At 40.5% G+C, this 23,137-nt stretch overlaps 1 protein-coding gene across 5 annotated transcripts in view; it reads left to right on the forward strand.

Annotated features, from left to right (window-relative positions):
* CTNND2 (catenin delta 2) overlaps window positions 1–23,137 on the forward strand; it is a 921,273-nt gene that overhangs the window by 860,404 nt on the left and 37,732 nt on the right. For all 5 annotated transcript variants that reach the window (XM_046000689.1, XM_046000692.1, XM_046000691.1 and 2 more), the window contains 2 exons: window positions 10,193–10,403; window positions 16,071–16,155. In XM_046000689.1, the coding sequence (XP_045856645.1) occupies window positions 10,193–10,403; window positions 16,071–16,155 (296 nt within the window). The remainder of the gene's footprint in view (window positions 1–10,192; window positions 10,404–16,070; window positions 16,156–23,137) is intronic.

Below are 23,137 nucleotides of genomic sequence, written 5' to 3' on the forward strand. Positions count from 1 at the left end.
AGAACATCAGCCACAATTAAATTTGTTTCAGTTAGCCTGAGTAATTAATCCTTGTTCTCTTGATTGTGGCTTCATTAGCAGCTTTTCTCTTTTTTTCTTTTCTTTTCTTTTCTTTTTTTTTTTTTTTTTTTGACACAGAGAGAGATCATAGGTAGGCAGAGAAAGGAGGAAACAGGCTCCCCGCTGAGAAGAGAGTCTAATGTGGGGCTAAATCCCAGAACCCGAAGATCATGACCCGAGCTGAAGGCAGAGGCCTAACCCACTGAGCCACCTGGGTGCCCCAGTTAGCAGCCTTTCAAAGTGAATGAGTTCTGGAAATCCTGACTGACTCTTCTAACAGTCTGAGAGTTGTTCAACTGTGATAATGATACCGCCTTTACAGGGGCACCTGTAGGCAAGAGCCTATTTATTTATTGCCTCAAGTGTTGAGAGTACCTGTTGGAGTTCTTTAATCAGGCTATTTTGATGTTTCTTCCAACTGACCCAATTATAGATCTATGGCTCTGGCAGGGGTCTCCAGGCAGGCATGAGGGAAAATCAGAACCCACCTGTTGATGATAAGGCTGAATGGCTCTGATTACTCATCACAACCAGTAATAACAAAACCGAGACAAGTTTAGTTTTATACGGGGTTGGTGACTAGCATGAACCTAAGTACACATTATGAACAATGAGGCACTGAAAATCTCTGAGCTTTCGTGATCTATTCTGTAGAGATTATGTTAGGATTACCACCAACTGAAAAGTCTCTTTTAAACCTAGAAATGGAATCTTTTTTTCAAAAACTTGTTGACCATTAGCATGCTTTTTTTAAACATTTTATTTATTTATTTATTTGACAGACAGAGATCACAAGTAGGCAGAGAGGCAGGCAGAGAGAGAGAAGGGAGGAAGCAGGCTCCCTGCCAAGCAGAGAGCCCGATGCGGGGCTCGATCCCAGGACTCTGGGATCATGACCTGAGCCGAAGGCAGAGGCTTAACCCACTGAGCCACCCAGGCACCCCAATCATTAGCATGCTTTTAACCAAAGTGGAAGGTTCATAAGGGCTGAGGCACAATCATATTACTTACCATGATTTAGTGGAGGTGGAGTTTCTCTTGTTTTCAGTTGCCAGGTCTTTTTGTATTGGAAGCTTGGTAAATAGGCCATCTTTCACACTAGTATTAAATAAAATAAAAACCGGAAGAATGGCATTTCTAGCACCTTTGCTTTATAAAGTGAAGAAGAAAACTCTTTGATACTACCCAACAACAGTCCAGGAAAGCCCTAAGATAGTTTTAAATGTAAAAGATGGGGGTTTTTTTGTTTGTTTTTTTGTTTTTTTAAGATTTATTAGTTTGACTGTGGGGTGAAGATTTGGGGAAGGCAGTTTCAAGAAAGAGTTCTCAGGGGACACAAGATATGAACACAAGTCCTTAGTGTGTAAAAACAAGAAGAAACTTCAGCTTGGTTCAGAACTTTCCCATGTGAGCAATTATTCAAACTTTTTCAGTAGCCAAGCAATACTCCTGAATGTTTCACCTCTTGGTCTGTAAGCCACATAAATCAGTTTTAAAATACAGGGGGTTTTTTGTATGTTTTCTCCTCTTTTATAATAAAGTGTTTATATTAAATACCCTTATAGGTACACAATGACATTCTTATGACACATCAGCTCCAGAAGTTCCAAAAAGGAAGAAAAGGTGCGGGCACATCACAGAAGGAGCTATGGCTATTGACAGAGCATTGTAAAAAGACTAATAACCTCCCTTTGGCAAGGGGGCAAAGGCTCTTTTCACATTTACCTACAGACATATAATCACCTGGAGATCAGCACCTCACTTTCATATCTTCAACCACTGATCAAAAGTAACTTCAGACTGGGGAGAGGATTCTGGTGAAATGGCAGAGCAAGAAGCACAGGTATCTGGTTCCCCAGATTGGCAGAATGTGTCTGATGTATTTTGGAACTCTGGAGTCTAAGGAAGGCTTGCAACTTTCAAGGGAAAGATTGGAGGGTAAATGATGATTAATTTTGGTCCATTTCAGTTCTTAACATAGTGTCAGCTAGCAGCCCTCACCTGGATCAACTTGACTGGCAGCTGTGTGTGTGTTCCTAAGCAGTTTGCATGCAGCTGATGGGAACCAGGGTGGGAAGCATTAGCCCTGTCCTCCAAATATCATGGATCTGCATTTTGATCACTGCTGCTTTGATCATGAAAGTGCAGACAAGAGGAAGAGAGCCATTTTTGCACACCTCTCATGGTTGCAAGCCCCTTCCCCTCTGGCTGAGGTGACTTCTAGGGAAATTAAAGGGTTGGCACCCTCCCTTCCCCTTTGATTTCTTTTTCTCCCCTTTCGGGAACCAGACTTTAAAGACTAGGACATTCTAAAGCAAATGGATAGGCAAAGGAGAATAACAGCCCTGCATGTGCCCAGAGAAAGGCACAAGTTCAGGAAAGACCTGAGAGGACCTTAAGTTTATACCTTAGGCTGATCCTCTGCCCAGAGGATCAAAAACAATCAAAACAATCGAAACAAAACAAAAACAAAAAACAACAACAAACTTGGGGAAGGGGATAAATCTGATTTACAGAATTACATTATTAGATTCCACTGTCTACTATTACACACACACACACACACACACACACACACACAATCATAAGGCATACAAGGAAATGGAAGTATGGCTCATTCAAAGGAAAAAAAAATAAACCAACATAACTGTCCCTGAGAAAGACCAGATGGCAGACCTACTAGATAAAGACTTTAAAACAACTATCTTAAAGATGCTCAAAGAACTAAAAGGGAGGTAGAGAAAGTCAAGCTAATGATGTCTGAGTAAAATGGAAATGTCGTTAAAGAGATGGAAAACCTGAAGGAAGCTAAAAAAAGAAATTCGAGAGCAGAAAATGAGAGTCACTGAAATGAAAAATTCACTGGAGGGATTCTAAGGCAGATTTGAGTGGGCAGAAGAATCCATTAACTTGAAGACAAGACAGCTGAAATCATCAAGTCTTAGGGACAGGGAGGAAAAAAAAAACCAGGAGGACAGGACAGGATATTCAGGAAGGAAAAAAACATAAAAGTGAACAGAGTCTGAGGGCTCTGTGAGTCACCATCAGGCTGATCAACATATACACTGTGGCAGTCCCAGAAGGAGGAGAGAAAGAGAAAGGGTCAGAGAGATTATTTGACAAAATAATGCCTGAATATTTCCCAAATTTGATGAAAGATGTGAATATAAACATCTAAGAAGATCAACCAGTTCTGAGTAGGATAAACCAAAGGGACCCACACTGGGACACATAATCAAAATGTCCAAAGACAAGGACAGAGAAAATCTTGAGAAGAATAAAAGAGAAATGACTCATTACATTAAAAAAGATCTCAATAAGATTCTAAGCACATTTCTCATCAGATACTTTGGAGGTCACAAGGCAATGGGCTGTATTTTCAAAGTGCTGAGAGGAAAAAAAAAAAAAACCCTGCCAATCAAGAATCCTCTATTACAAAAGTGCAGAAAAAAGAAAGATATTCCAGGTAAATAAAAGCTGAGGGAGTTTGTCACTAGAACCTCCTTGCAAACAAAAGTAATCCTGCAATTTGGAATAAAGTAACTAGAACCATATGAAGAAATATAGCGCTCAGTCAAGATAAATACATGGATAATTACAAAAATACTATTGTCATGACAGTTTGTGACTCTTATTTTCCATGTTTTATACGTGATTGAAGAGACAGATGCATTTTAAAAAAACAATTATTTTTTTGTGTTTAGACATGTGACATTTACAAAGATGGAATTTTGTGACATCAGAAGTGAAAAGGGTGGGGATGAAGCTATAAATAAACAGAGTTTTTATATGCTATTGAAGTAAGAGGCTATAAATTTAAATCAGAATTTTATAACATTAGAATATTAAATGTAATCCCCATGGTAACCACAGTGAAAATAGTTATAGAATATATATGAAAGGAAATGAGAAGGTAATTAAAACATTTCACTGCCAAAAAAAAAAATCATATAAACACAAAAGACACAGGAATGCAGGAAATGAGGGACAAAAACAGCTACAAGGTATATACAAAACAAATACCAAACTAACACAAGTAAGCCCCTCCTTGTCAGTAATTATTCCCCATTTTTAAAGATTTATTTATTTATTTGAGAGACAGAGAGCTGGGGAGAGGATATAGAAAGAGGTAGGGAGTCTTCTAAGCAGATTCTGCACGGAGGGTCTAGATCTCATAACCCTGAGCTGAAAATGAGAGTCAGATGGATCAACCAATGAGCCACCCAGGCACCCCAGAAATTATTTTAAGTACAAATTGATTAAACTCTCCAGTCAAAAAACAGAATGGCAGAATGGATTAAAAAACATGATCCAACTATATGCTGTCTATAGGAGACTCATTTTAGATCCAGATGTTATGGGAGAGAATCTGTGTTATATGGTTGGAGATCTTGATCTTTCAGGTCCCCAGGAGTAGATTTCTGTGGGCGTTGGTGCTCAAAATAAAGATAGCTAGAAGGAAAGTAGCAAGAACAGAGCAGTTTATTAAAGTGAAAGTACACTTTAAAGTGAAAGTAGGAGAGCTGGACATGTTCCATGAGGTGGAAATGGCCCCTAGGTTGTTTTGGGATTAGATATTTTTGGATCTCTCTGGGCTGGCAGGAGCTGTGACTTAACAGTGGGGCGGTCTCTAGTGGAAGCTATTTCCAGTCATTTGGGAAACTTCTCCCACAGGTTGGAAGGGAGAGTTTTGTTACCATACAAGGTTTGTACAGGAACTGTCATGGCTGCCTTCCTCCTTCTCTCCAACTGCCGGGGCTGTTCCCACAATGCAAATGTATTATAATGAGTCTAGGGGTTACCATGGGGTAGAGGTGGAAGAGGAGAGTGCATACTCCACACCTGTGGCTCTTTGGTTCATCAGCTCTAGGTCTTGGACACCATACGATCAGGATATTGTGTCCCCAGGCTTCCAGTGTGTAGTGGGTCACCATCCTTGCCTCCAGTTCGTGTCTTTTTCATTCCCTTGCAGAGACTTGAGACTCTGCCTTGGGGTGTTTCTTCCACCACTCCGGTCTAGCTTCTACTTAACATAAAGACATAAACAGATGGAAAGTGAAAGGATAGTTATACACCCATTTTCACAGCAGCATTATTCACAATAGTTACAATGAGGGAGCAACTCAAGTGTCCATCAGCAAATGAATGGAGAAGCAAAATGGGCTATATGCACGAAATCGAGTAGTATTCTGCCTTAAAAAGAAAAGAAATTTTGATATATGCTACAATGTGGATGAAGCTTGAGGACATTTTATTAAGTGAAATAAATCAGTCACATAAAAATATGTACCTTATGATTCCACTTATATGAGGGACTTAGAGTAGTCAAAAATCATAAAGAGTGACTTCTCTGTTGTCTGCCACCTTCCAGAGCTCAGGTGGTTAGACCACAAACCACTACTCAATATCACTGCCACCAATGTGGAAACCAAGTGGTGGCCCACAAATCAATACCAGAAATAGGCTACCAGAAATAGAGACAGAGTCATAAACAAACAAAAAACCCAGATGTTGAAGAAGTCAGCAAGCAGAGCCCTGTTGTACCATCCCGAAATTTCCACCAGCCCTTGTCTGCATGAGAGCTCTGCTAAGCATGTCCTTCTAGGGGAGCACAGTTGGTTAGATCTCCTGAGGCCATCTGTACCTGCATGGGCCTCTTTAAACAGAATGCTCCAGACAGAAGCATTATAAAGGGAAAATAAGTGTTATTTGCAATTTTCCAGAGGTTCTGGACTTAGAAAGCTGGTTCAACCAGTCTTACATACAAGTATTTAAAGGATACACACACACACACACATACACACACACGTATGCCCAGAGGCAAGGGTAGCAGAGTTACAAGGTTACAGCTAGTCTGTCATTGATGGATATACTATATATTGTTCACACAATGACCACAGTGACAGGATCTCCACTGGTGTTCTCATACCAGTATTGCAGATCAGAAGTAAAGTTATTTTCATCAGAGACTAAGTAACTCAGAAGAAAGAACCTAAATATTCGTTTCTATTGGGAACTTAAGCAAAACAAGAGCGATCTGTTGGTTGGTGGTCGTGCTGGTGGTGGTGAAGTTGTTTTGTGTTGTTTCAATCTGAGGGAGCATCATGCTTTTCTTTTTTTAACATATTATTCTCTGACAGTGGATGATGGCGAGCATATTTCTTGCAAATGGAGGCAGGCCAAGGTGGCCACTCTGCTTGTACAAATCTAGGTGTCTTTTGATGAGCAGCTTCTTGCCTTAATTGAAATTCATTGCACTACTCTTTTATACAAGGTTAACTCACTTTGCATGGTTTTCTTGTGCGTGAATAATTACAATAGAAACTCCAATTGTCCATTATTATTAAATTCTAAAATGCACTTGGTTTTCACTACCCACCTCATTGTCCCAGCTAGACTCCCAAATCCTCTGGCCTCCATCACTCCCAGCATTTCACTTGTCAGTTTCATCTTACGATTCTCCTTCATGGTTGCTATCCCGTCCCTGACCTTGGGCCCCCTCTGTGGTCACAAGTCCTTGATTTGTCCCAATATATTACAGTTGCCTGTTAAATGGCATGAGTCATTCTATGATTTTCAGTCTGTGCCATACTGTTCACTTATTTTTAAACCAATTAAATCCAGAGAAAGTGGGGAGTGGTTCAGTCTGCAGTGGGTGCTGGCGTCACTGGCCTTTCTGTGGGCCTCAGCAGTTCATCCTGGGACAGGAAGTTTCTCTGCCTCCTGCCAGACTCAGTCTCAAGGGGAGGCCTGTCTGCTTATGATCTCCTTGCATCCACACAGCATCCCAGTGGACCATAGGGGTGCTGCTGGGCTCCGGCGCCCTTGATGCCCCAGGGCCTGTGCAGAACCTCCAACATTCCTCCTCTTGGTTCCTGAAGAGATGGCATCCATCTAGCATCCATCTCCTCCTTAGCCCAAGAAGAAATTACTTTGATTCATTTCTCTCTCAAACCAAACCAAACCAAAACCTTTTGATCCCCTTCACGGTGTTAGGCTGTGAAAATTGCAGTTGGACTCACCCACCTCAGAACTTTTCCTCATCACCCCTGTGGCACAAAAAGGGAATTAGTTCCCAAAGGGGAAGAACTCCTTTTACCTCTGAAGAACTCTCAGACTGTAGACCGAAAGCTTGAAAGCTGGGGTGGCAGGTGCCAAAATACTTCTTGTTAGTAGCAAGAATGGCTTTTTCACTCTTTCCATTGTTTAGAAATTTAGGGAACAAAGGAAGTATGTGATGTAGAACAATTATGGGCACAAATTATCTTGAATTATAATGCTTACAATTTCAGTAGAAGTTCAGAGACAGAGGATTTTATTGTAAAGAAAAAGACCACGTGTTTCTCCAAACTTCAGTCTTTCTATTCTGAAACGTTCCTTCCTTTTATCTTTTTTCTTTTTTTTTTTTTTTTTTTTTTTTTTCTGAGAGAGAGAGAGCACATGAGTGGGGAGGGGCAGAGGGAGAGAGAGAATCTTAAGCAGAATCCATGCCTAGCATGGAGCCCAATGTGGAGATGGATCTCATGATCCTAAGATTATGACCTGAACTGAAACCAGGAGTCACCAGGCACCCCTGAAACTTTCTCCTTCTTGAGGAACCAGAATTTTCTTTGTAGATCTTGGGACTCCCCTGACCTATGGAACAAATCTGGAATGTTCACTTCCTATATCAAGCCTTCCGTGGCAAGCCCAGTCCAACCTAATGGCTCCCTTCCCTGGACTCCTGTCATTATCCTGCCACAGAAGGTCGCTTGTGGCTATAATTATTCTGTGTTCCTGTTTTCTTTTTTTCCCACCCAATTAGCCTCCAAGTTTATGAACACAATAAAAAAAAAGCTATTCTTGCTACCCAAATTTCACATGAAGATAGGATTCCATTTCTAGTATGAGAAGACAGCTTTTCTCAGCAACAGAACTGAAGGCTAAAACGATTGTATGTCCTTAAAAGAGTGAATAAAATTTGTCCAAAGTTCTTCTTCTCTATGGAATAATTTTGCTTGATTTGTTTCTCCAGTTGGATAGTCAAAAATATAAATTAAAGTGTATCCCTCCAAATAGGCTAATAAAAAGACTAAATGAAAAATCTCCACTTGTCCGGTAAAATGTCAGTGAACTCTATTGGAAATATTAGAAATAAAATTATTCTAAAGGGTTTCTTGACAGGTTATGACCGGTTATATACAGTAGTGACTCCTCTCATTTTCCATACCAGTACAGCACCCCGGGGCAAGTCGGAGAGGCCACTCTGGGGGAGGGGGAAGCAGCTGCCTGTGCCCCCGATGGGGACACCTCACATTTCATTCACGACTCATGTATTCAGAAAACATGCAGGATGAATCCACACCTTCAAATTTATCTGATATAATTTTTTAAATGGCAGTAACAGCAAAAACGAAGAAGGCTACAGCTGAATCTTCTTTCTCTTTAAGTTTTTGCTTTCAGCCTCAGTGATGTCCAGGGTCACAAACCAGTTCTCTGTACTCGATTGGGAGCATGAATGCCCCCGGATGCATAGTGATTGAAACAGTTTTCTGTTTCCTTTCTCTCTCACTTCCCTTAGGAAGAAAAAATTTAAGACCCCATTCATCCATCTACTCACATCCATAGAACTCAGGTTTGCCCAAGAGATTCTGTGCAGGTAATGAACTGATGACGTCCCAACATGCTGAGCTCAGGAAAAGCAAACTCTTAGCCAAAGCTGAGTGTGATTTCATGATAAACAAATACAGCAAGTTGTTCAGAGGACTGCCCAGGCACAAAGGATCGTCTCCAAACCATTTTAAGTATTGTCTTTAGGCAAAAAAATGGGCTACATTTGGAAGTTTTCAGGCAAACCATTTTTGTCAGAAACCAAGTGAGTGAAGATACTTTCCTATTTCAGTAATTTAGACACCAGCATTTTTTTCTGTCCAAGCTAAAATAAGCTACCTAACCATAGGGTAAGAGCAGATACCAACATTACAAGGGTCTGTTTTATTTATTAATGCCTGGAATGGAGATACCTCTGCCTTCCCCTATGAGTTTCCTCGGGCATCACACACCAGAGGATTAGACAGCCAATGAGTCTCTCCTTCAGAGACATGTATGGAGGCAAAACATTTCAGATGGCTTTCAGGAGCTAGTAAACATGTCCGATTGGGGGATGGGAGACAAGGAAGGACTTTAGCTTTGGACACATGCCAGTTCCATCTGAAAAATTTAAGCACAGCCAACTTTGCTACAGGCACTCATTTACTTAGTTTCAGAAGTAAATTAGTGGAACAGAATTGGAAGCTGCAGGTGGGGTGAATTAATGTCTTGCAGGGTTATTGGTAATGCCCAAAATGCTTTGTAAACGAAAAGTACTCCATAAAGATGTCATTTTAAGTACCTTTATCACTGGGAGTAGCAAGATTAATAATGATGAAGCAAGTCAAGGAAGCAAAGTTGGATATTATTTTCTTTGTTTTTCATGCAAAGGGGAATGTGTCAAATTAGTAAATGTTATATGGTAAAGTCGTACGATAAATCCCATCAAGGAGACGGGCGGCTCTTTGGGTTATCCTGGTTCAAAGGACACCTAGCTATACATTATTTGTAAAAGCTCGCTCCCCTGCTTTAAATGTTTCTCTTTGTTTCATAGGGGCCAGAACTCAGGAGTTATGTATATGATCATGAACTACACATATTTGTGGTTTGACTCTTACTTGTTAAATAGTTCACCTCCCAACATAGTTCCCATCGAGGTACTGTTGAAGTTATGTCCGTAATCCTCGTGGGTTACATGCTGTCCGCACATTCACTCATTTAATCTTTGGAACAGCCTTGTGACATAAGTACCATTATTGTTCTTGGTTTACAGGTTTTAAAAAGCTGAGGCTTACAGGCATGATGTAGCTTGCCCAGAAATTCCATCCCACATCCCTCTAGCCTCCAAAGTCTACACATTCACTGTGAGGAGTATCTGTTCTCTGTGTGTGTTCACAGTGACCCAACAGAGAATATTCAGTGATGGGAAATGGACAATATTGCATTCGTGTGGCCTCCCGTGTCCTCTTTTTCTCCCAGACCCCTACCTTCCTCTCTGCCCTTTTCCTCCATTTTGGCCTCATTTCAACTCTTCCCTTGACTTTTTTTTTTTTTTTTTCCAAAGGCAAATATGCCATGCGAGACCTCGTCCACAGGCTTCCAGGTGGGAACAACAGCAACAATGCGGCAAGTAAGGCCATGTCGGATGACACGGTGACAGCCGTCTGCTGCACCCTACATGAAGTGATCACCAAGAACATGGAGAATGCCAAGGCCTTACGGGATGCTGGCGGCATTGAGAAGTTGGTTGGCATCTCCAAAAGCAAAGGAGATAAGTAAGTCGGACAGTGACTTCGTATCTCTGTAGAATTTGGCATTGGTAGAATTAGTCCTAAGTGTGCTCAACATCCAGTTGGTTGTGGGTAACACGACTGAATGTCCCTGGAAAACACTTGTCTCTGATAATCAAGAGAAGGGAAATAGCATATGGTTTCCAGTCTTCCCGCCCCATGATGAAAGCTGATCTTCCTGATAATTTCAATTTGATGAATAACTCATGACTTGGGGACTCCTGTGTTACTAAGGTAAGAGAGACTTGACATTCCAGCATGCACACAGCGTGTTCCTCCAACACAGACTAGACAACCAGCTTAACCTGAGTATGTGAAGGTGTTTTGTGGTTGCTGTCCCTTTGTGGCTGCAGGTCCAAGTATGGATGACAGGTCCACATCCTTTTGCCCTTTGCTTCTTCAGCTGCGCATAGCAAGTCATGCAGGGAGAGTGAGGGGAGCAAATGGTTAGGGGGAGTCAGCGAGATCTCAGTGCTGACCCACCATCCTCCTGTGTTAACTGTACATTTGGGACAAAATTGTTTAATTGAACGAGGCACTATGCCTATACTTTCCAGTCTAAAACTGAGGAAAAGGCCATCATAATATCCTAGAAGAAGTGATAATCAAATCTTAAAGGATGAATAGAAGTTTTCCAGGCAGAGCAGCTGGTAGTGAGGAAGGACTTGTTTGCAGGTGGCATGAAGAGAGATAAGGCTCTGTGTCCAAGCAACTGCACCTCCAAGAATGGAATTGTCCCCAGTTTGATTTAAGAATCAATGGTATCTTACTACATGCAACCTAAACATATCTACAGCAGCCAGAGCGTCTTTATATCAGCAAGCTATCAGTGTGACAGAAACATTCGCAAACCTTAATTAAATGTTGCCTCCTAGAAATCCCTCAATGTAATCAAGGAGATTAAGAGGGCAGCCTTTTGTTATCAGAGGTCTACTTCTTGACTTTTCATTCCCTGCATCCCTCATTTCTTTACATCTAAATGCCAAATAATTTTTCTTCTGTTGTTAATGGCTATGAAGGGGGTGCTTTGAGACTTTTTGGAAATTCTCACATTATTTCATTTGATTCAAGATATTGCCATTGTGTTAGAAAAGGAGTCTCAGCTTTCTATGTAAGCACCCTGATACCTCCCCCTAAGTTCAATCAGCAATTTAGTATTAGTACTCAAAAACCTTATGATATCACATAGTGGAGCCCCATTGGACTCGTGTAATAATGGTGCAAGATGGATGTTTGGTTTGAATTATACGTTGTTCTGTTGGACTTCAGATAAATGGCTGTTCTGCATAGACAGCAGACCACATGGCTGTCTTCTTCACGTACCTTCAGTAGAACCTTGGAATCTCTAATGAAATGCTTCCCTGTTTTGAGCATTAATGTTAATGCTTTTGTTAGCAAACACACACAGGCAATGAAACCATTGTCCACAGAAATGCTCTGACATATTTGTGCATATTTGTGAGATATTCAAAGATTGTTTTCTCTGAACTGTAAGACTAGAGAGTTTGAGGGGTGGTCTGGCATATATTAATTTGTTCCACATGTTTGGGCATCGCTACTGCAGTAAACATCCTTCAGTGGGCCTTAAAGAGAAGAGAGGCTTTTATCAGTCCTGTGGTAAAAGAAAATTACTTGGTGAAACTAATTTAAAAGTCATTTGATGAAACTGTCCTTGAAAGAGTGTATATCCATGTTGCCAATCCACAAAATGGCCCTATTAGGTTTTATCCAATCTTGATTATTGTTAACGGGAAGTTTCTTTCACAATGGATGATCTCAAAACTGTCCACTGATTTGACTGGAAGTTTCTTTAAGGAATAGTGACATGTTTCATCTCATTGTTGCTTGACCTTTTTTTTCCAATGTTAATAGTCAAGATTTACACCAAGTTTAATGAGAAGTGTTGAATTGGGTGGAGTTAGGCATCTTCCCAGTTTTCCTGCTTATCTCATCCATTCTTTGATGTGGCTTACCTCTTTTTCCAGGATTTATTTATTTATTATTTCAGAGGGGCATGGGGAGAGAAAACAAGGGGAGGAGCAGAGGAGAGAGAGAAAGAGAATCCCAAGCAGACTCCATGCTCCATGCAGAGCCCAACACAAGGTTTGATCCCGTGACCCTGAAATCACAACCTGAGCTGAAATCCAGAGTTGGTGCTCAACCAACTGGCCCACCCAGGCGCCCCTTAACTCTTTTGCATATAATGACTAATTACATATAATGACCTATAAAAACAGGTTTTTATAACTGCAGGTAGTCTCATCTCCTACCTACACTTCAATTTGTTATTACTTCTCAACAGCCTTAAAAGGAATCCAGAAGTATTATTCTGAATCTTAACACTAAACTCACCACTTCACTCAATTCTGTTATGACACGAGTCACTGAGATTCCCAAATCCTTCTGGACACATTTCAATGAAATAGGAATTCTTTCTTGAAAAGAGAGTTTTTGAAATTGGGGATTAGTTAATAACTAGAAAAGGGAGGGATAGCAGTTTGCTCTAGTTAATTTACAAAATCCTTGCAAATATGTGCTCCCTAAAATACCCTTAAAGAATTATTATCAGACGTAAGTTTAACTCAAACCTGATTTTTAAATTTCAGATAGCAGGATAAAACACAGAGGGAAAAATGTGCCTATCTGTGATTCTCCATTTTTAATGCATTTGTGTGTTTCATTTCTAAATATACGCCAACTTAAACATGCCATGCTATTAATGAGTCAAACTAGTGAAATGCTAGTCACAGTCTGTTTGAACTACAGCTTGCTAATACAGCCGCCAGGAATGGGTGAATACCCATTACCAGTTGCAACAACTGATATCCTCAGTCACCCCTTATTTCACAACTTAGTGAAGATCGGATATTGTGATCTTATAGGAGTCTTATACTTACCATTTTCATGTCTGGATAACTTAAACTGTGCTTTTCATATCATTTTAAATACACGTTATGGACGTTCTGTCACATCCATTTATTTCAAATGTATATTTGTGTTTTTTCTAATTTTAAAAATTATATAGGAAATAGTGTGTTGCATGTGTCACTGTATTTTGTCATAAGACAGAAAAGCTGTTAACATTCTCAACTGTTACTTGTCAGTAAGGAACTGTGTATTGTGGCTTCGGCTATAGTCACTTGTCACATTAGAAACTCTCAATTGTTCAAGTCCTTCAGTCAACAGTTATAGCTGTTCAAGCAGAAGTTGCTATGGTACCAGTCTAGTGATGGACTTTTAAAGTCTAAAAAAAGCAATATTTGTTTGTATGACACTGTAGTATACTGGCATTTTAATTGAGAGGTTAAAACCCAGTATTCATTACACATTCATAGTCTTTTTCTATTTTGTAACTAAGCAAGAAGTAGAAGCAAAAAATTACTGTTTTCAAGGAATTTTTGGATACTAAGTATGTCTCAACTACTTAACCACTACCTGAATATTCATGTATGTTCCTCAAGAGTTGCTTGACTATTGTTATGGACAAATAACTAGCTAACAGTGATAAAATACAGCAAAACATAACAGCATTGTTCAGCATCGATTACATAAGATTAACATGTCCCTGCAGCTGCAAACATGAAAAGCTCTAAAAGTCTGTCTTTAAATCAAAGGAATTTAATACTATTTAGAGCATGACACTAGCATAAATTATACAGTTACTGAGTGGCCATCCGTTTTAGTAAAGGAAAAATACGTATGTTACTTAGATATAGTTCATCTTTCATAGAGAGAAAAAAAGTTTGGAATTTACTTTCTTTTTTCCTTTAAAAGTACATGATATATGCAACTACGCATGACTTATTGAACACTACATCTGAAAGTAGTGATGTACTATATGTTGGCTAATTGAATTTAAATTAAAAAAAAAAGAAAACCAAAAGTAATCAATGAATGAATAAATAAATAAAAATACATGATATGACTAGCATTTTCAAACACAGCCAAAGTTGAATTCCATCTCAGCAATAAAAATAGGAAGAATGATTGTTACTGTTACCAGTAAGTAGATGGAGGAAGGAACCTTAAGCTTACTTGGTCTAAATTGCAAGCTCGAAGATCCAGGAATGTAGGCACACATCATGGACCGTTTATTAACATTGTATAATTCCAATCCAACGTGCATAGCCTCACAACAGCCACTTAGTCTGGCTCTCGAATCCAACCTCAACCTCATCCCATCTCACCATCTGCTCACTTTCTATTTCAAAAGCCATTTTATTTCAAAGGCATTTTTGGTCTCCATTCAAATTTTCCCTTCTGGGAGTCCTTGGGCAGCCACAGCACTGGTCAGCTTCAGGGGTGGACTTTACATTGGGGTCCTTGTAAATGGTTATGCCCTGCCTGATTCTAGGCATTACCATACACATAGACCGGGGATCAGCAATCTATGGCCCAGGGGCCAAATCCTACCCACCTCCTACCTATGTAAATAACATTTGCTGGGAATGCAGCCATCTCCACTCACTGATATATTATTTATGATGCCTTTCATGCTACAGTTGCAGAGCTGAGTAGCTGCGATCAAGACCATATGGCCCCCCAAAGTGGAGAATATTTATTATCTGACCCTTTAGGAAAAAAATATGCCAGCTCCTGAGACAGACCATGGTGTCACTGGCAACCAGTAGAGTTGTGCAGCTGGTTGTGGAATGAGCTGTTAGAATAGAGCATCTACAGGTAATTAACAGTTTCCCTGTTCAAATTCCAAGGATCTGATCAAATGAAATCAACATTACTTTATGGACCTCATGTCTTTTTTTATTATTTTTATTAATGTATAATGTATTATTTGCCCCAGGGGTACAGGTTTATGAACCATCAGGCTTACACACTTCACGGCACTCACCATATCACATACCCTCCCCAGGGTCCATAACCCAACCACCAGGACCTCATGTCTTTTTTAAGACACAGATGGGCACTGACCCCAAAGTCAAAATACTGAGCTAGCACTGCATAGCAATTTTAAAGCCATGACTTGAGAAAATGCTAAGAACCACTAGTCCAAAGGTTTATGTGATTTTAGTTTCTCCCCATGATCCATGGGATGGAACTTTACTTGCACACAGGGCTTTATCTATAGATGTTCCTTTATCTATCCTTTATCTATAGATGTGTTCCTCTGTGTAAGTGTAAGAGAGAATGGGCACACCTCTTTCTCTGCTGCCCATCCCTCAGGAAAATGGAGAGCAGTTCCCCATCACCTCGCAGGCATGTAGAGCCAACACTCTATATGCCCTCCTGCTTCAGTTGAGGAAATGAGTATTTTTTTTTCTACTTACTACACAGATGTTACACAACATAGCCATTAAAACACCCCACCCTGGCCCTTACCGATCACTATTTTTCTCTTCTTTCTGTTCCACTACATCTGCATTTGGACTCAAGGCTCTGCTCTTCCTTTTGCATTTTGAAAATCCTTTGCTAAATTGAATGCATTCTTCTCTCTTGCCCTCATGGGTGTGTTGAGGAGAGTAAGGGTGCAGACTAGTAGACCATCCCCTGCACTCCCCCAACTGAGAAGGAAAGAGCCAGAGGCCATCAGGACATGATTCCTGTAAATTCTGTAAATTCCTGATGAGTCAACGTCCGTCTGAAGCCCAGCTGCCCCACTTCACCACCTTACATGTCTTGTTGTTTCTTTTCCAGACACTCTCCAAAAGTAGTCAAGGCTGCATCTCAGGTCCTAAACAGCATGTGGCAGTACCGAGATCTGAGGAGTCTCTACAAAAAGGTAATGTTTGCTTTACCTTCTTGCTTCATGGTTCACACAGGCCCTGAGACCGCAGACCCAGTATTGGATCATAACAAGGTGCATCATAGATATGGAAAGGACTTGTCCAACAGTCTGAGTAACTGGAACACAACTAAAGCAAGACAATCAATGAAGAAGCAGAAGTGAAGGTCACTAAGTGTCCCTAGACAAACACTAAAATCCATGAATCTTCTGGATTGGACAGACCCATGCTCACAGGGTCTTACCTTGTCCTATGGGAAAGAAAATAAGAATCTTTACTTCAGTGTCCATATTATACAATAGACCAAAAATTAATGAACTGAGTAAATTTGCAAAAAAAAAAAAGAAGAAGCATAGACATTGGCAATAATGTTGGAAAGAAGATGAAAAAATATGTATATATATGGCAATTCAGGAAGCTGAGAAGTATCACAGCCCAAGAACAAGGAGGAGAAGACCTGATAGCTGGCCCTATATGCCTAGCCCTGACCCTCACTGAGTCACTACCCATGGGGAGAGGGCTGATGTTCCTGATGGTGGCTGCATATTAGGGGAAGAAGCTGGGGATTTGTCCAGCACACTCTCAGGAGTCAGGAGGGAGTTTATATTACACATTTCACAGGGATGTTCATCTCCAAAATGGTTTAAAAATAAAATCATCAAGGAAGAATGTCACATCTAGACACTTTTATTCTATACCTCATTTCCAAGGGATGCTAAATAAAGGGTGTGTAACTAACTCTTCCTTTTCAGTTAGAAGGGGAGAATTTTTTAAACAGTGTATCCAGAAGTTGTTTTTATTGTGATCAGATCGGCAAATGTGGGTAGTTTAAATGACTTATGATCACATGATAGATTTGAGGCTTAGAGATCATAGATAGGCATAGAGAGCATCCCTAGGCACAGGAAGCACCCCGTAGGCTTGGGTCTTGATAGGGAGTAGAAAACCTAAGCAGGTCTGGGAAGGGGGCCTGGGCTTCCTCACCAACCACCCAGAGCATCTCCTTACAGCCCCCTGGCCATCTCCATGGAGGAGAAGAGGGAGCCAAAGTCACTGCTTCTTTCATCCCCTGCCTACGAGTCTTGAGTTGGGCATATGGAAATGCAGCAAGAGGTTCACACCACAGAGAGTAAGACCCATCTTGCCAGAGGGAAAATCTGTCTTTCTCTAAGCCAGTGGGAAACAGTAAATATTTAATAATGGGTTCTACTAAGTTAGAGTCTGTTTCTAGACTTTCCCCTAGGCCTTTCTATTTCCCTTATGCTCTCATTATTTTTCACTTCTTTTAAAACAAATTTAGCCTTTATATTTCTCTTTCAAAATTCTCCCATTTGTTAAGAGCAAGTATGTTTATGTTGAGACAGAGATGGCAAAATATAGTGTTCGGGGAGTGTTGTGGATAGATTATATTCTTTTCTAAATATTTTGCACATTGGGATAAGCCCTTCTCTCAGACGTTTTGAGTCACATTTTGTTTTGCTTGAAATTCACATCCCAGTGTCCCTACTTAGTTCCTTCATGGACTGCTCCAGGAGCCGAATGAATTCTCTCCCAGGGCAGGATCCTTCAGCTCAATAGGCAGTTGGACAAGAAGAACTTGATATATTTTAGACAGGAGCTGGTTGTTCTGAGTCACTGGCTCCAGAAGCTCGAAGAAATATTACTGCCTCAAATAAGCTCCACTTTCCCTTGGATTTTGAACAGTTCTTTGCTGAAATACACCTTACCCTGCTTATGTGCATTGAAGAGAAACTGCTTTTAGAGACTCCACAAGTTATTTGTTGAATGGTAGTGTGAGTTTTCCATCTTAGTTTTTTTCTAGGTTGGTAGTAGAGTTCAAAAGTGTAATTGTCTTTTTGTTTTCATGAAGAAAAAGAATGTGTTGACAGGAATTTAATGGAGCTAAAAATCAAGAGCTAAAGATGGTTTAAAATGTGTTTCCTGTGAGGGCGTTCAAGGAGGATGATCTGGAGAAACTGATGCTGATGTTTTCAATTGACCCATGGTGGTGTTTTTAGTTGACCCTTGATTTAAAAAGGTGGAGAAAGAGCCGTTCTTAATAATTTCCAAATTATGCAGTTGTGAAATGAAATGAGGACCTTTATGCTCAATATCATAATAGCAAAGATCAAAATTCTCAAAAGCTTTTCTTTTTGAAAAATCCTTTGGTAAGAAAACCAAATTCATTCATCCTTATGAATTGTTGTTAATCAGTGGGGAAATCGATTTCCTTTTTGTTCTTCCTTGACAATTTACATATCATTGAAAAAACTTCTGATCCATATCTTTTAATTCTCTATGCTTCAAATCTCTTTATTAAACATCTATTATAGGCTTAAAGAAAGAATAGTTTCAGGGAAAACCTAAGACAAGTGAAGCAGCGAATGTGGGTGAAAATGAAGTATGGAATACTTACTGGTAACTTCATTAGTTTCAGAAATATGTTCTGTAGACTTACTGGGTGAATCAGGGGTAGGAAAATTATCGAGCAAAATCTCGAAGAATTCATGGAGGTTGCATAAATTAGGAGGTAAAGCTTAAGGGCATTATGCATAAGAGGAAAACATGAGTAGGGAGAGAGAAATTGAAATGAAAACGGCATATCTATGGGACAGAATTAAAGGTCCATCTGTCACTGGCTAATTTCCTCCCAGGACTCAGGCACAGTGGCCAGAATCTCAATTCATTAGTTAAATGACTTTATTTTACTTTGAGAGATACATTTAATAAATCAGAATATTCTTCCAACCAGGTGTGTTGACCAATACAAAATTACCTTTGATTCCTGAGACATGGTGAGCAAAATATATTTGTGTTGTCTGAACCTCCAATTTCAGGGAGGCCTGGACTTCTGACTTTTCTCCCCTAAAGGAAAATATATAATTGCAGAAGAATGTTATCACATGTTTCATACACCACCTGTTTGTTGTTTTTTTTTTTAACAAGTCCTTAAGTTTGGATAACCACAAATACAACCTTAAAAAATTTTTTTTTCAGCTGCATCAACCCAGAGAGTGTTTTCTAAAGAAAAATAAGATGACCCTTAGGAGCAGACTTGATATAGGGATGGAAGAGAAACTGGAGGTTATCAGCTCTTGACTTTTGGGAAACTACTTTAAGAAAATGAGGTCACTGATATAATGGGGTGCTTATGTTTGACTAGGCTGAGGACTGTTGGGAGAGCTGGTTTTGGAAGAAAGGAGACAAAAATCAAGGAGAAGGAGACATAGAATTTTAAGTACAGAAATCATTGTTTGTAAACCCTTATATAATATCTTAATAATCTGTACAGCATCTTCCAGAACTAGTTACATTGGTTAGGATAGAGACTATGCTGTTCTAACAGAAAGACTAAAAAATGTAGAAGCTCAAACGAAACAGGTATCTGCTTCCCCCTCGTGGGATTATACCTGGCTGGGCAGGTGGCCAGGACCAGCAGGGGATCCTGGGAGCCATCTTGTTGCTTTGCCTTATTTTCCTTGCCTTTGTAGGAAAAGTTCCCTATCTCATTCATCTCTCATTCCAGCCCACAAGGAGAGAGAGAGGGGAAGTGAGGACCAACGATATCCTTGTAAGCAAGTGATACAAAAAATTTCTGGGCTCCTGTTCACATCCCTAGACCAAGAACTCAGTCACATGACCACACCCAGCTGCAAAGCAGGACAGGAAAAGTGGGCAGCCAGGATCCTTGCTGAACTTTATGGCAAGAGGAAGGTGGTTCCTTTACTGAAAGAAGAAAGGCAGTATCAGCTCCTATAGCCATTTCCTTGTGTTCAAATACATTTAATATCAATTGCATTCACCATCTCATGAGGCCTATTATTCCATTTCAGGATGGCTGTAGTCATTCAGAACTTCTTTCTTTTTTTTCTTTTCAGCGTAACAGTATTCATTGTTTTTGCACCACACCCAGTGCTCCATGCAATACGTGCCCTCCCTATTACCCACCACTTGGTTCCCCCAACCTCCCACCCCCGCCCCTTCAAAACCCTCAGGTTGTTTTTCAGAGTCCATAGTCTCATGGTTCATCTTCCCTTCCAATTTCCCTCAACTACCTTCTCCTCTCCATCTCCCCATGTCCTCCATGTTATTTGTTATGCTCCACAAATAAGTGAAACCATATGATAATTGACTCTCTCTGCTTGACTTACTTCACTCAGCATAATCTCTTCCAGTCCCGTCCATGTTGCTACAAAAGTTGGGTATTCATCCTTTCTGATGGAGGCATAATACTCCATTGTGTATATGGACCACATCTTCCTTATCCATTCGTCCGTTGAAGGGCATCTTGGTTCTTCCCACAGTTTAGCGACCGTGGCCATTGCTGCTATAAACATTGGGGTACAGATGGCCCTTCTTTTCTCTACCTCTGTATCTTTGGGGTAAATACCCAGTAGTGCAATTGCAGGGTCAAAGGGAAGCTCTATTTGTAATTTCTTGAGAAATCTCCACACTGTTCTCCAAAGTGGCTGTACCAACTTGCATTCCCACCAACAGTGTAAGTGGGTTCCCCTTTCTCCACATCCTCTCCAACACATGTTGTTTCCTGTCTTGCTAATTTTGGCCATTCTAGCTGTAAGTTTCTTAGTTTCTCAATTCTTACCATGTAAGGTGGTATCTCAATGTGGTTTTAATTTGAATCTCCCTAATGGCTAGTGATGATGAACATGTGTCTGGTAGCCATTTGTATGTCTTCATTGGAGAAGTGTCTGTTATTATCTTCTGCCCATTTTTTGATATGATTATCTGTTTTGTGTGTGTTGAGTTTGAGAAGTTCTTTATAGATCCTGGATATCAACCTTTTGTCTGTACTGTCATTCACAAATATCTTCTCTCCCATTCCGTAGGTTGCCTCTTTGTTTTGTTGACTATTTCTTTGCTGTGGAGAAGCTTTTGATCTTGATGAAGTCCCAAAAGTTCATTTTCGCTTTTGTTTCCTTTGCCTTTGGAGACATATCTTGAAAGAAGTTGCTGTGGCTGATATCGAAGAGGTTACTGCCTATGTTCTCCTCTAGGATTCTGATGGATTCCTGTCTCACATTGAGGTCTTTTATCCATTTCGAGTTTATCTTCATGTACAGTGTAAGAGAATGGTCGAGTTTCATTCTTCTACATATAGCTGTCCAGTTTTCCCTGCACCATTTATTGAAGAGACTGTCTTTTTTTCCACTGCATATTTTTTCCTCTTTTGTCTAAGATTATTTGACCATAGAGTTGAGGGTCCATATCTGGGCTCTCTACTCTGTTCCACTGGTCTATGTGTCTGTTTTTATGCCAGTACCATGCTGTCTTGGTGATCACAGATTTGTAGTAAAGCTTGAAATCAGGTAACATGATGCCCCCAGTTTTATTTTTGTTTTTCAACATTTCCTTAGCAATTCAGGGTCTCTTCTGATTCCATACAAATTTTAGGATTATTTGCTCCAGCTCTTTGAAAAATACCGGTGGAATTTTGATTGGAATGGCATTAAAAGTATAGATTGCTCTAGGCAGTATAAACATTTTACAATGTTTATTCTACCGATCCAAGAGCATGGAACGGTCTTCCATCTTTTTGTGTCTTCTTCAATTTCTTTCATGAGTGTTCTGTAGTTCCTCAAGTGCAGATCCTTTACCTCTTTGGTTAGGTTTATTCCCAGGTATCTTATGGCTCTTGGTGCTATAGTAAATGGAATTGGTTCTCTAATTTCCCTTTCTGTATTTTCATTGTTAGTGTTTAAGAAAGCCACTGATTTCTGTACATTGACTTTGATTCATTCAGAACTTCTTACTTGATTTAAGTAAAAATCTCTTTATCACTTCCGCCCTCCAGTGCCATTCTGAAAAGTCTAATTTCTCTTCTCTGTGATAGCCTTCCTGCATTTGAAGCAGCTATTCTGTCTCCAAGAGGTCATCCCTATTCAGGCCCGACATGCTCAGTTCTAATATATCAGCATTTCCACAACCTTCACCAGAGACTCACGTTTTGCTACACCCATGCGGGTTTGTCAGATCCTTTCTGAAAAGTCACACCCCGGGATGAGTATATTCCTCCAAGTTTAGTTCAAGCAGAAGAAAGAGAGGGACACTATGCTTCCCTGATGCGAGGCACTCACCTGCTAATGAGGCTTGAGAGCAAGTCAGTGCGGGAAGGATCCGGTGAAGTACAAAAAGCAAAGGACTTAGCCTCAATGGCCAGAGATACAAGGTGCAGCATAACTAGGCAAGCTCCCTGCCTATCAGGTAGGGACTGACTTTGGGCCAGCCTGTGGCGCCTTCCTGCTGATGGATAGTGCATAGACTTTTGGTTCACCCGGTCTCACTGTCAATGCTCACAGATGTGCTGGGACATCTGAAATGTCCTCAGAGCCCTATGGATTTGGGAGGCTGGGGCCTCCTTGATGTCTGCATTCTGCTTTGCATACCAGTCTATAACTTTCAGCCTGGGTTTCAAAGACCCTTCACATCCTTCCATGGACAACGCGGGCATCTCCCCATTGGTCCCATCCCTGTCCCTTGCTTTTCTCAATAATGAAGTAAATGTCATGACACATGGCCCAGTGGGATTGGTGGTTGTGCCTTATGGGACAGTCATCATCAAAGAACTTTGTAAACTGGAAAATCATATACCAATGGGAGCGCTTGCTCTTAGTTCTGAAAACCGTTCATGCCATTTGGCTGCCAAATGCTCTCTGCCATCCTGTCCGCTGGGAGCTGGATATTTGGATGCAGGGGTTTCATCTTGTTGTTGTCATCACAATCATCATTATTCACGTCCACATTTTCACAGCTCTCTCCCCCTTAGTTTCTCCACCCTCTCTCTTGCCCACCCCTGGATGCCTCTCCAGTGCCTGGTATGCACTCCAGGGGTGTATGTAAATCAGACTACATAGGCTTTTACAAGAAGGCCAGTAATGACAATGCTAGCTAGTTGCCATGGTTTTAGAAGAGAATTATATGCTATTATTTCATATAGTGAAATGTGTGTATGTGGGTCAG

The sequence above is a fragment of the Meles meles genome, chromosome 3, assembly GCF_922984935.1.
Source record: "Meles meles chromosome 3, mMelMel3.1 paternal haplotype, whole genome shotgun sequence".
NCBI classification, from domain to species: Eukaryota; Metazoa; Chordata; class Mammalia; order Carnivora; family Mustelidae; genus Meles; species Meles meles.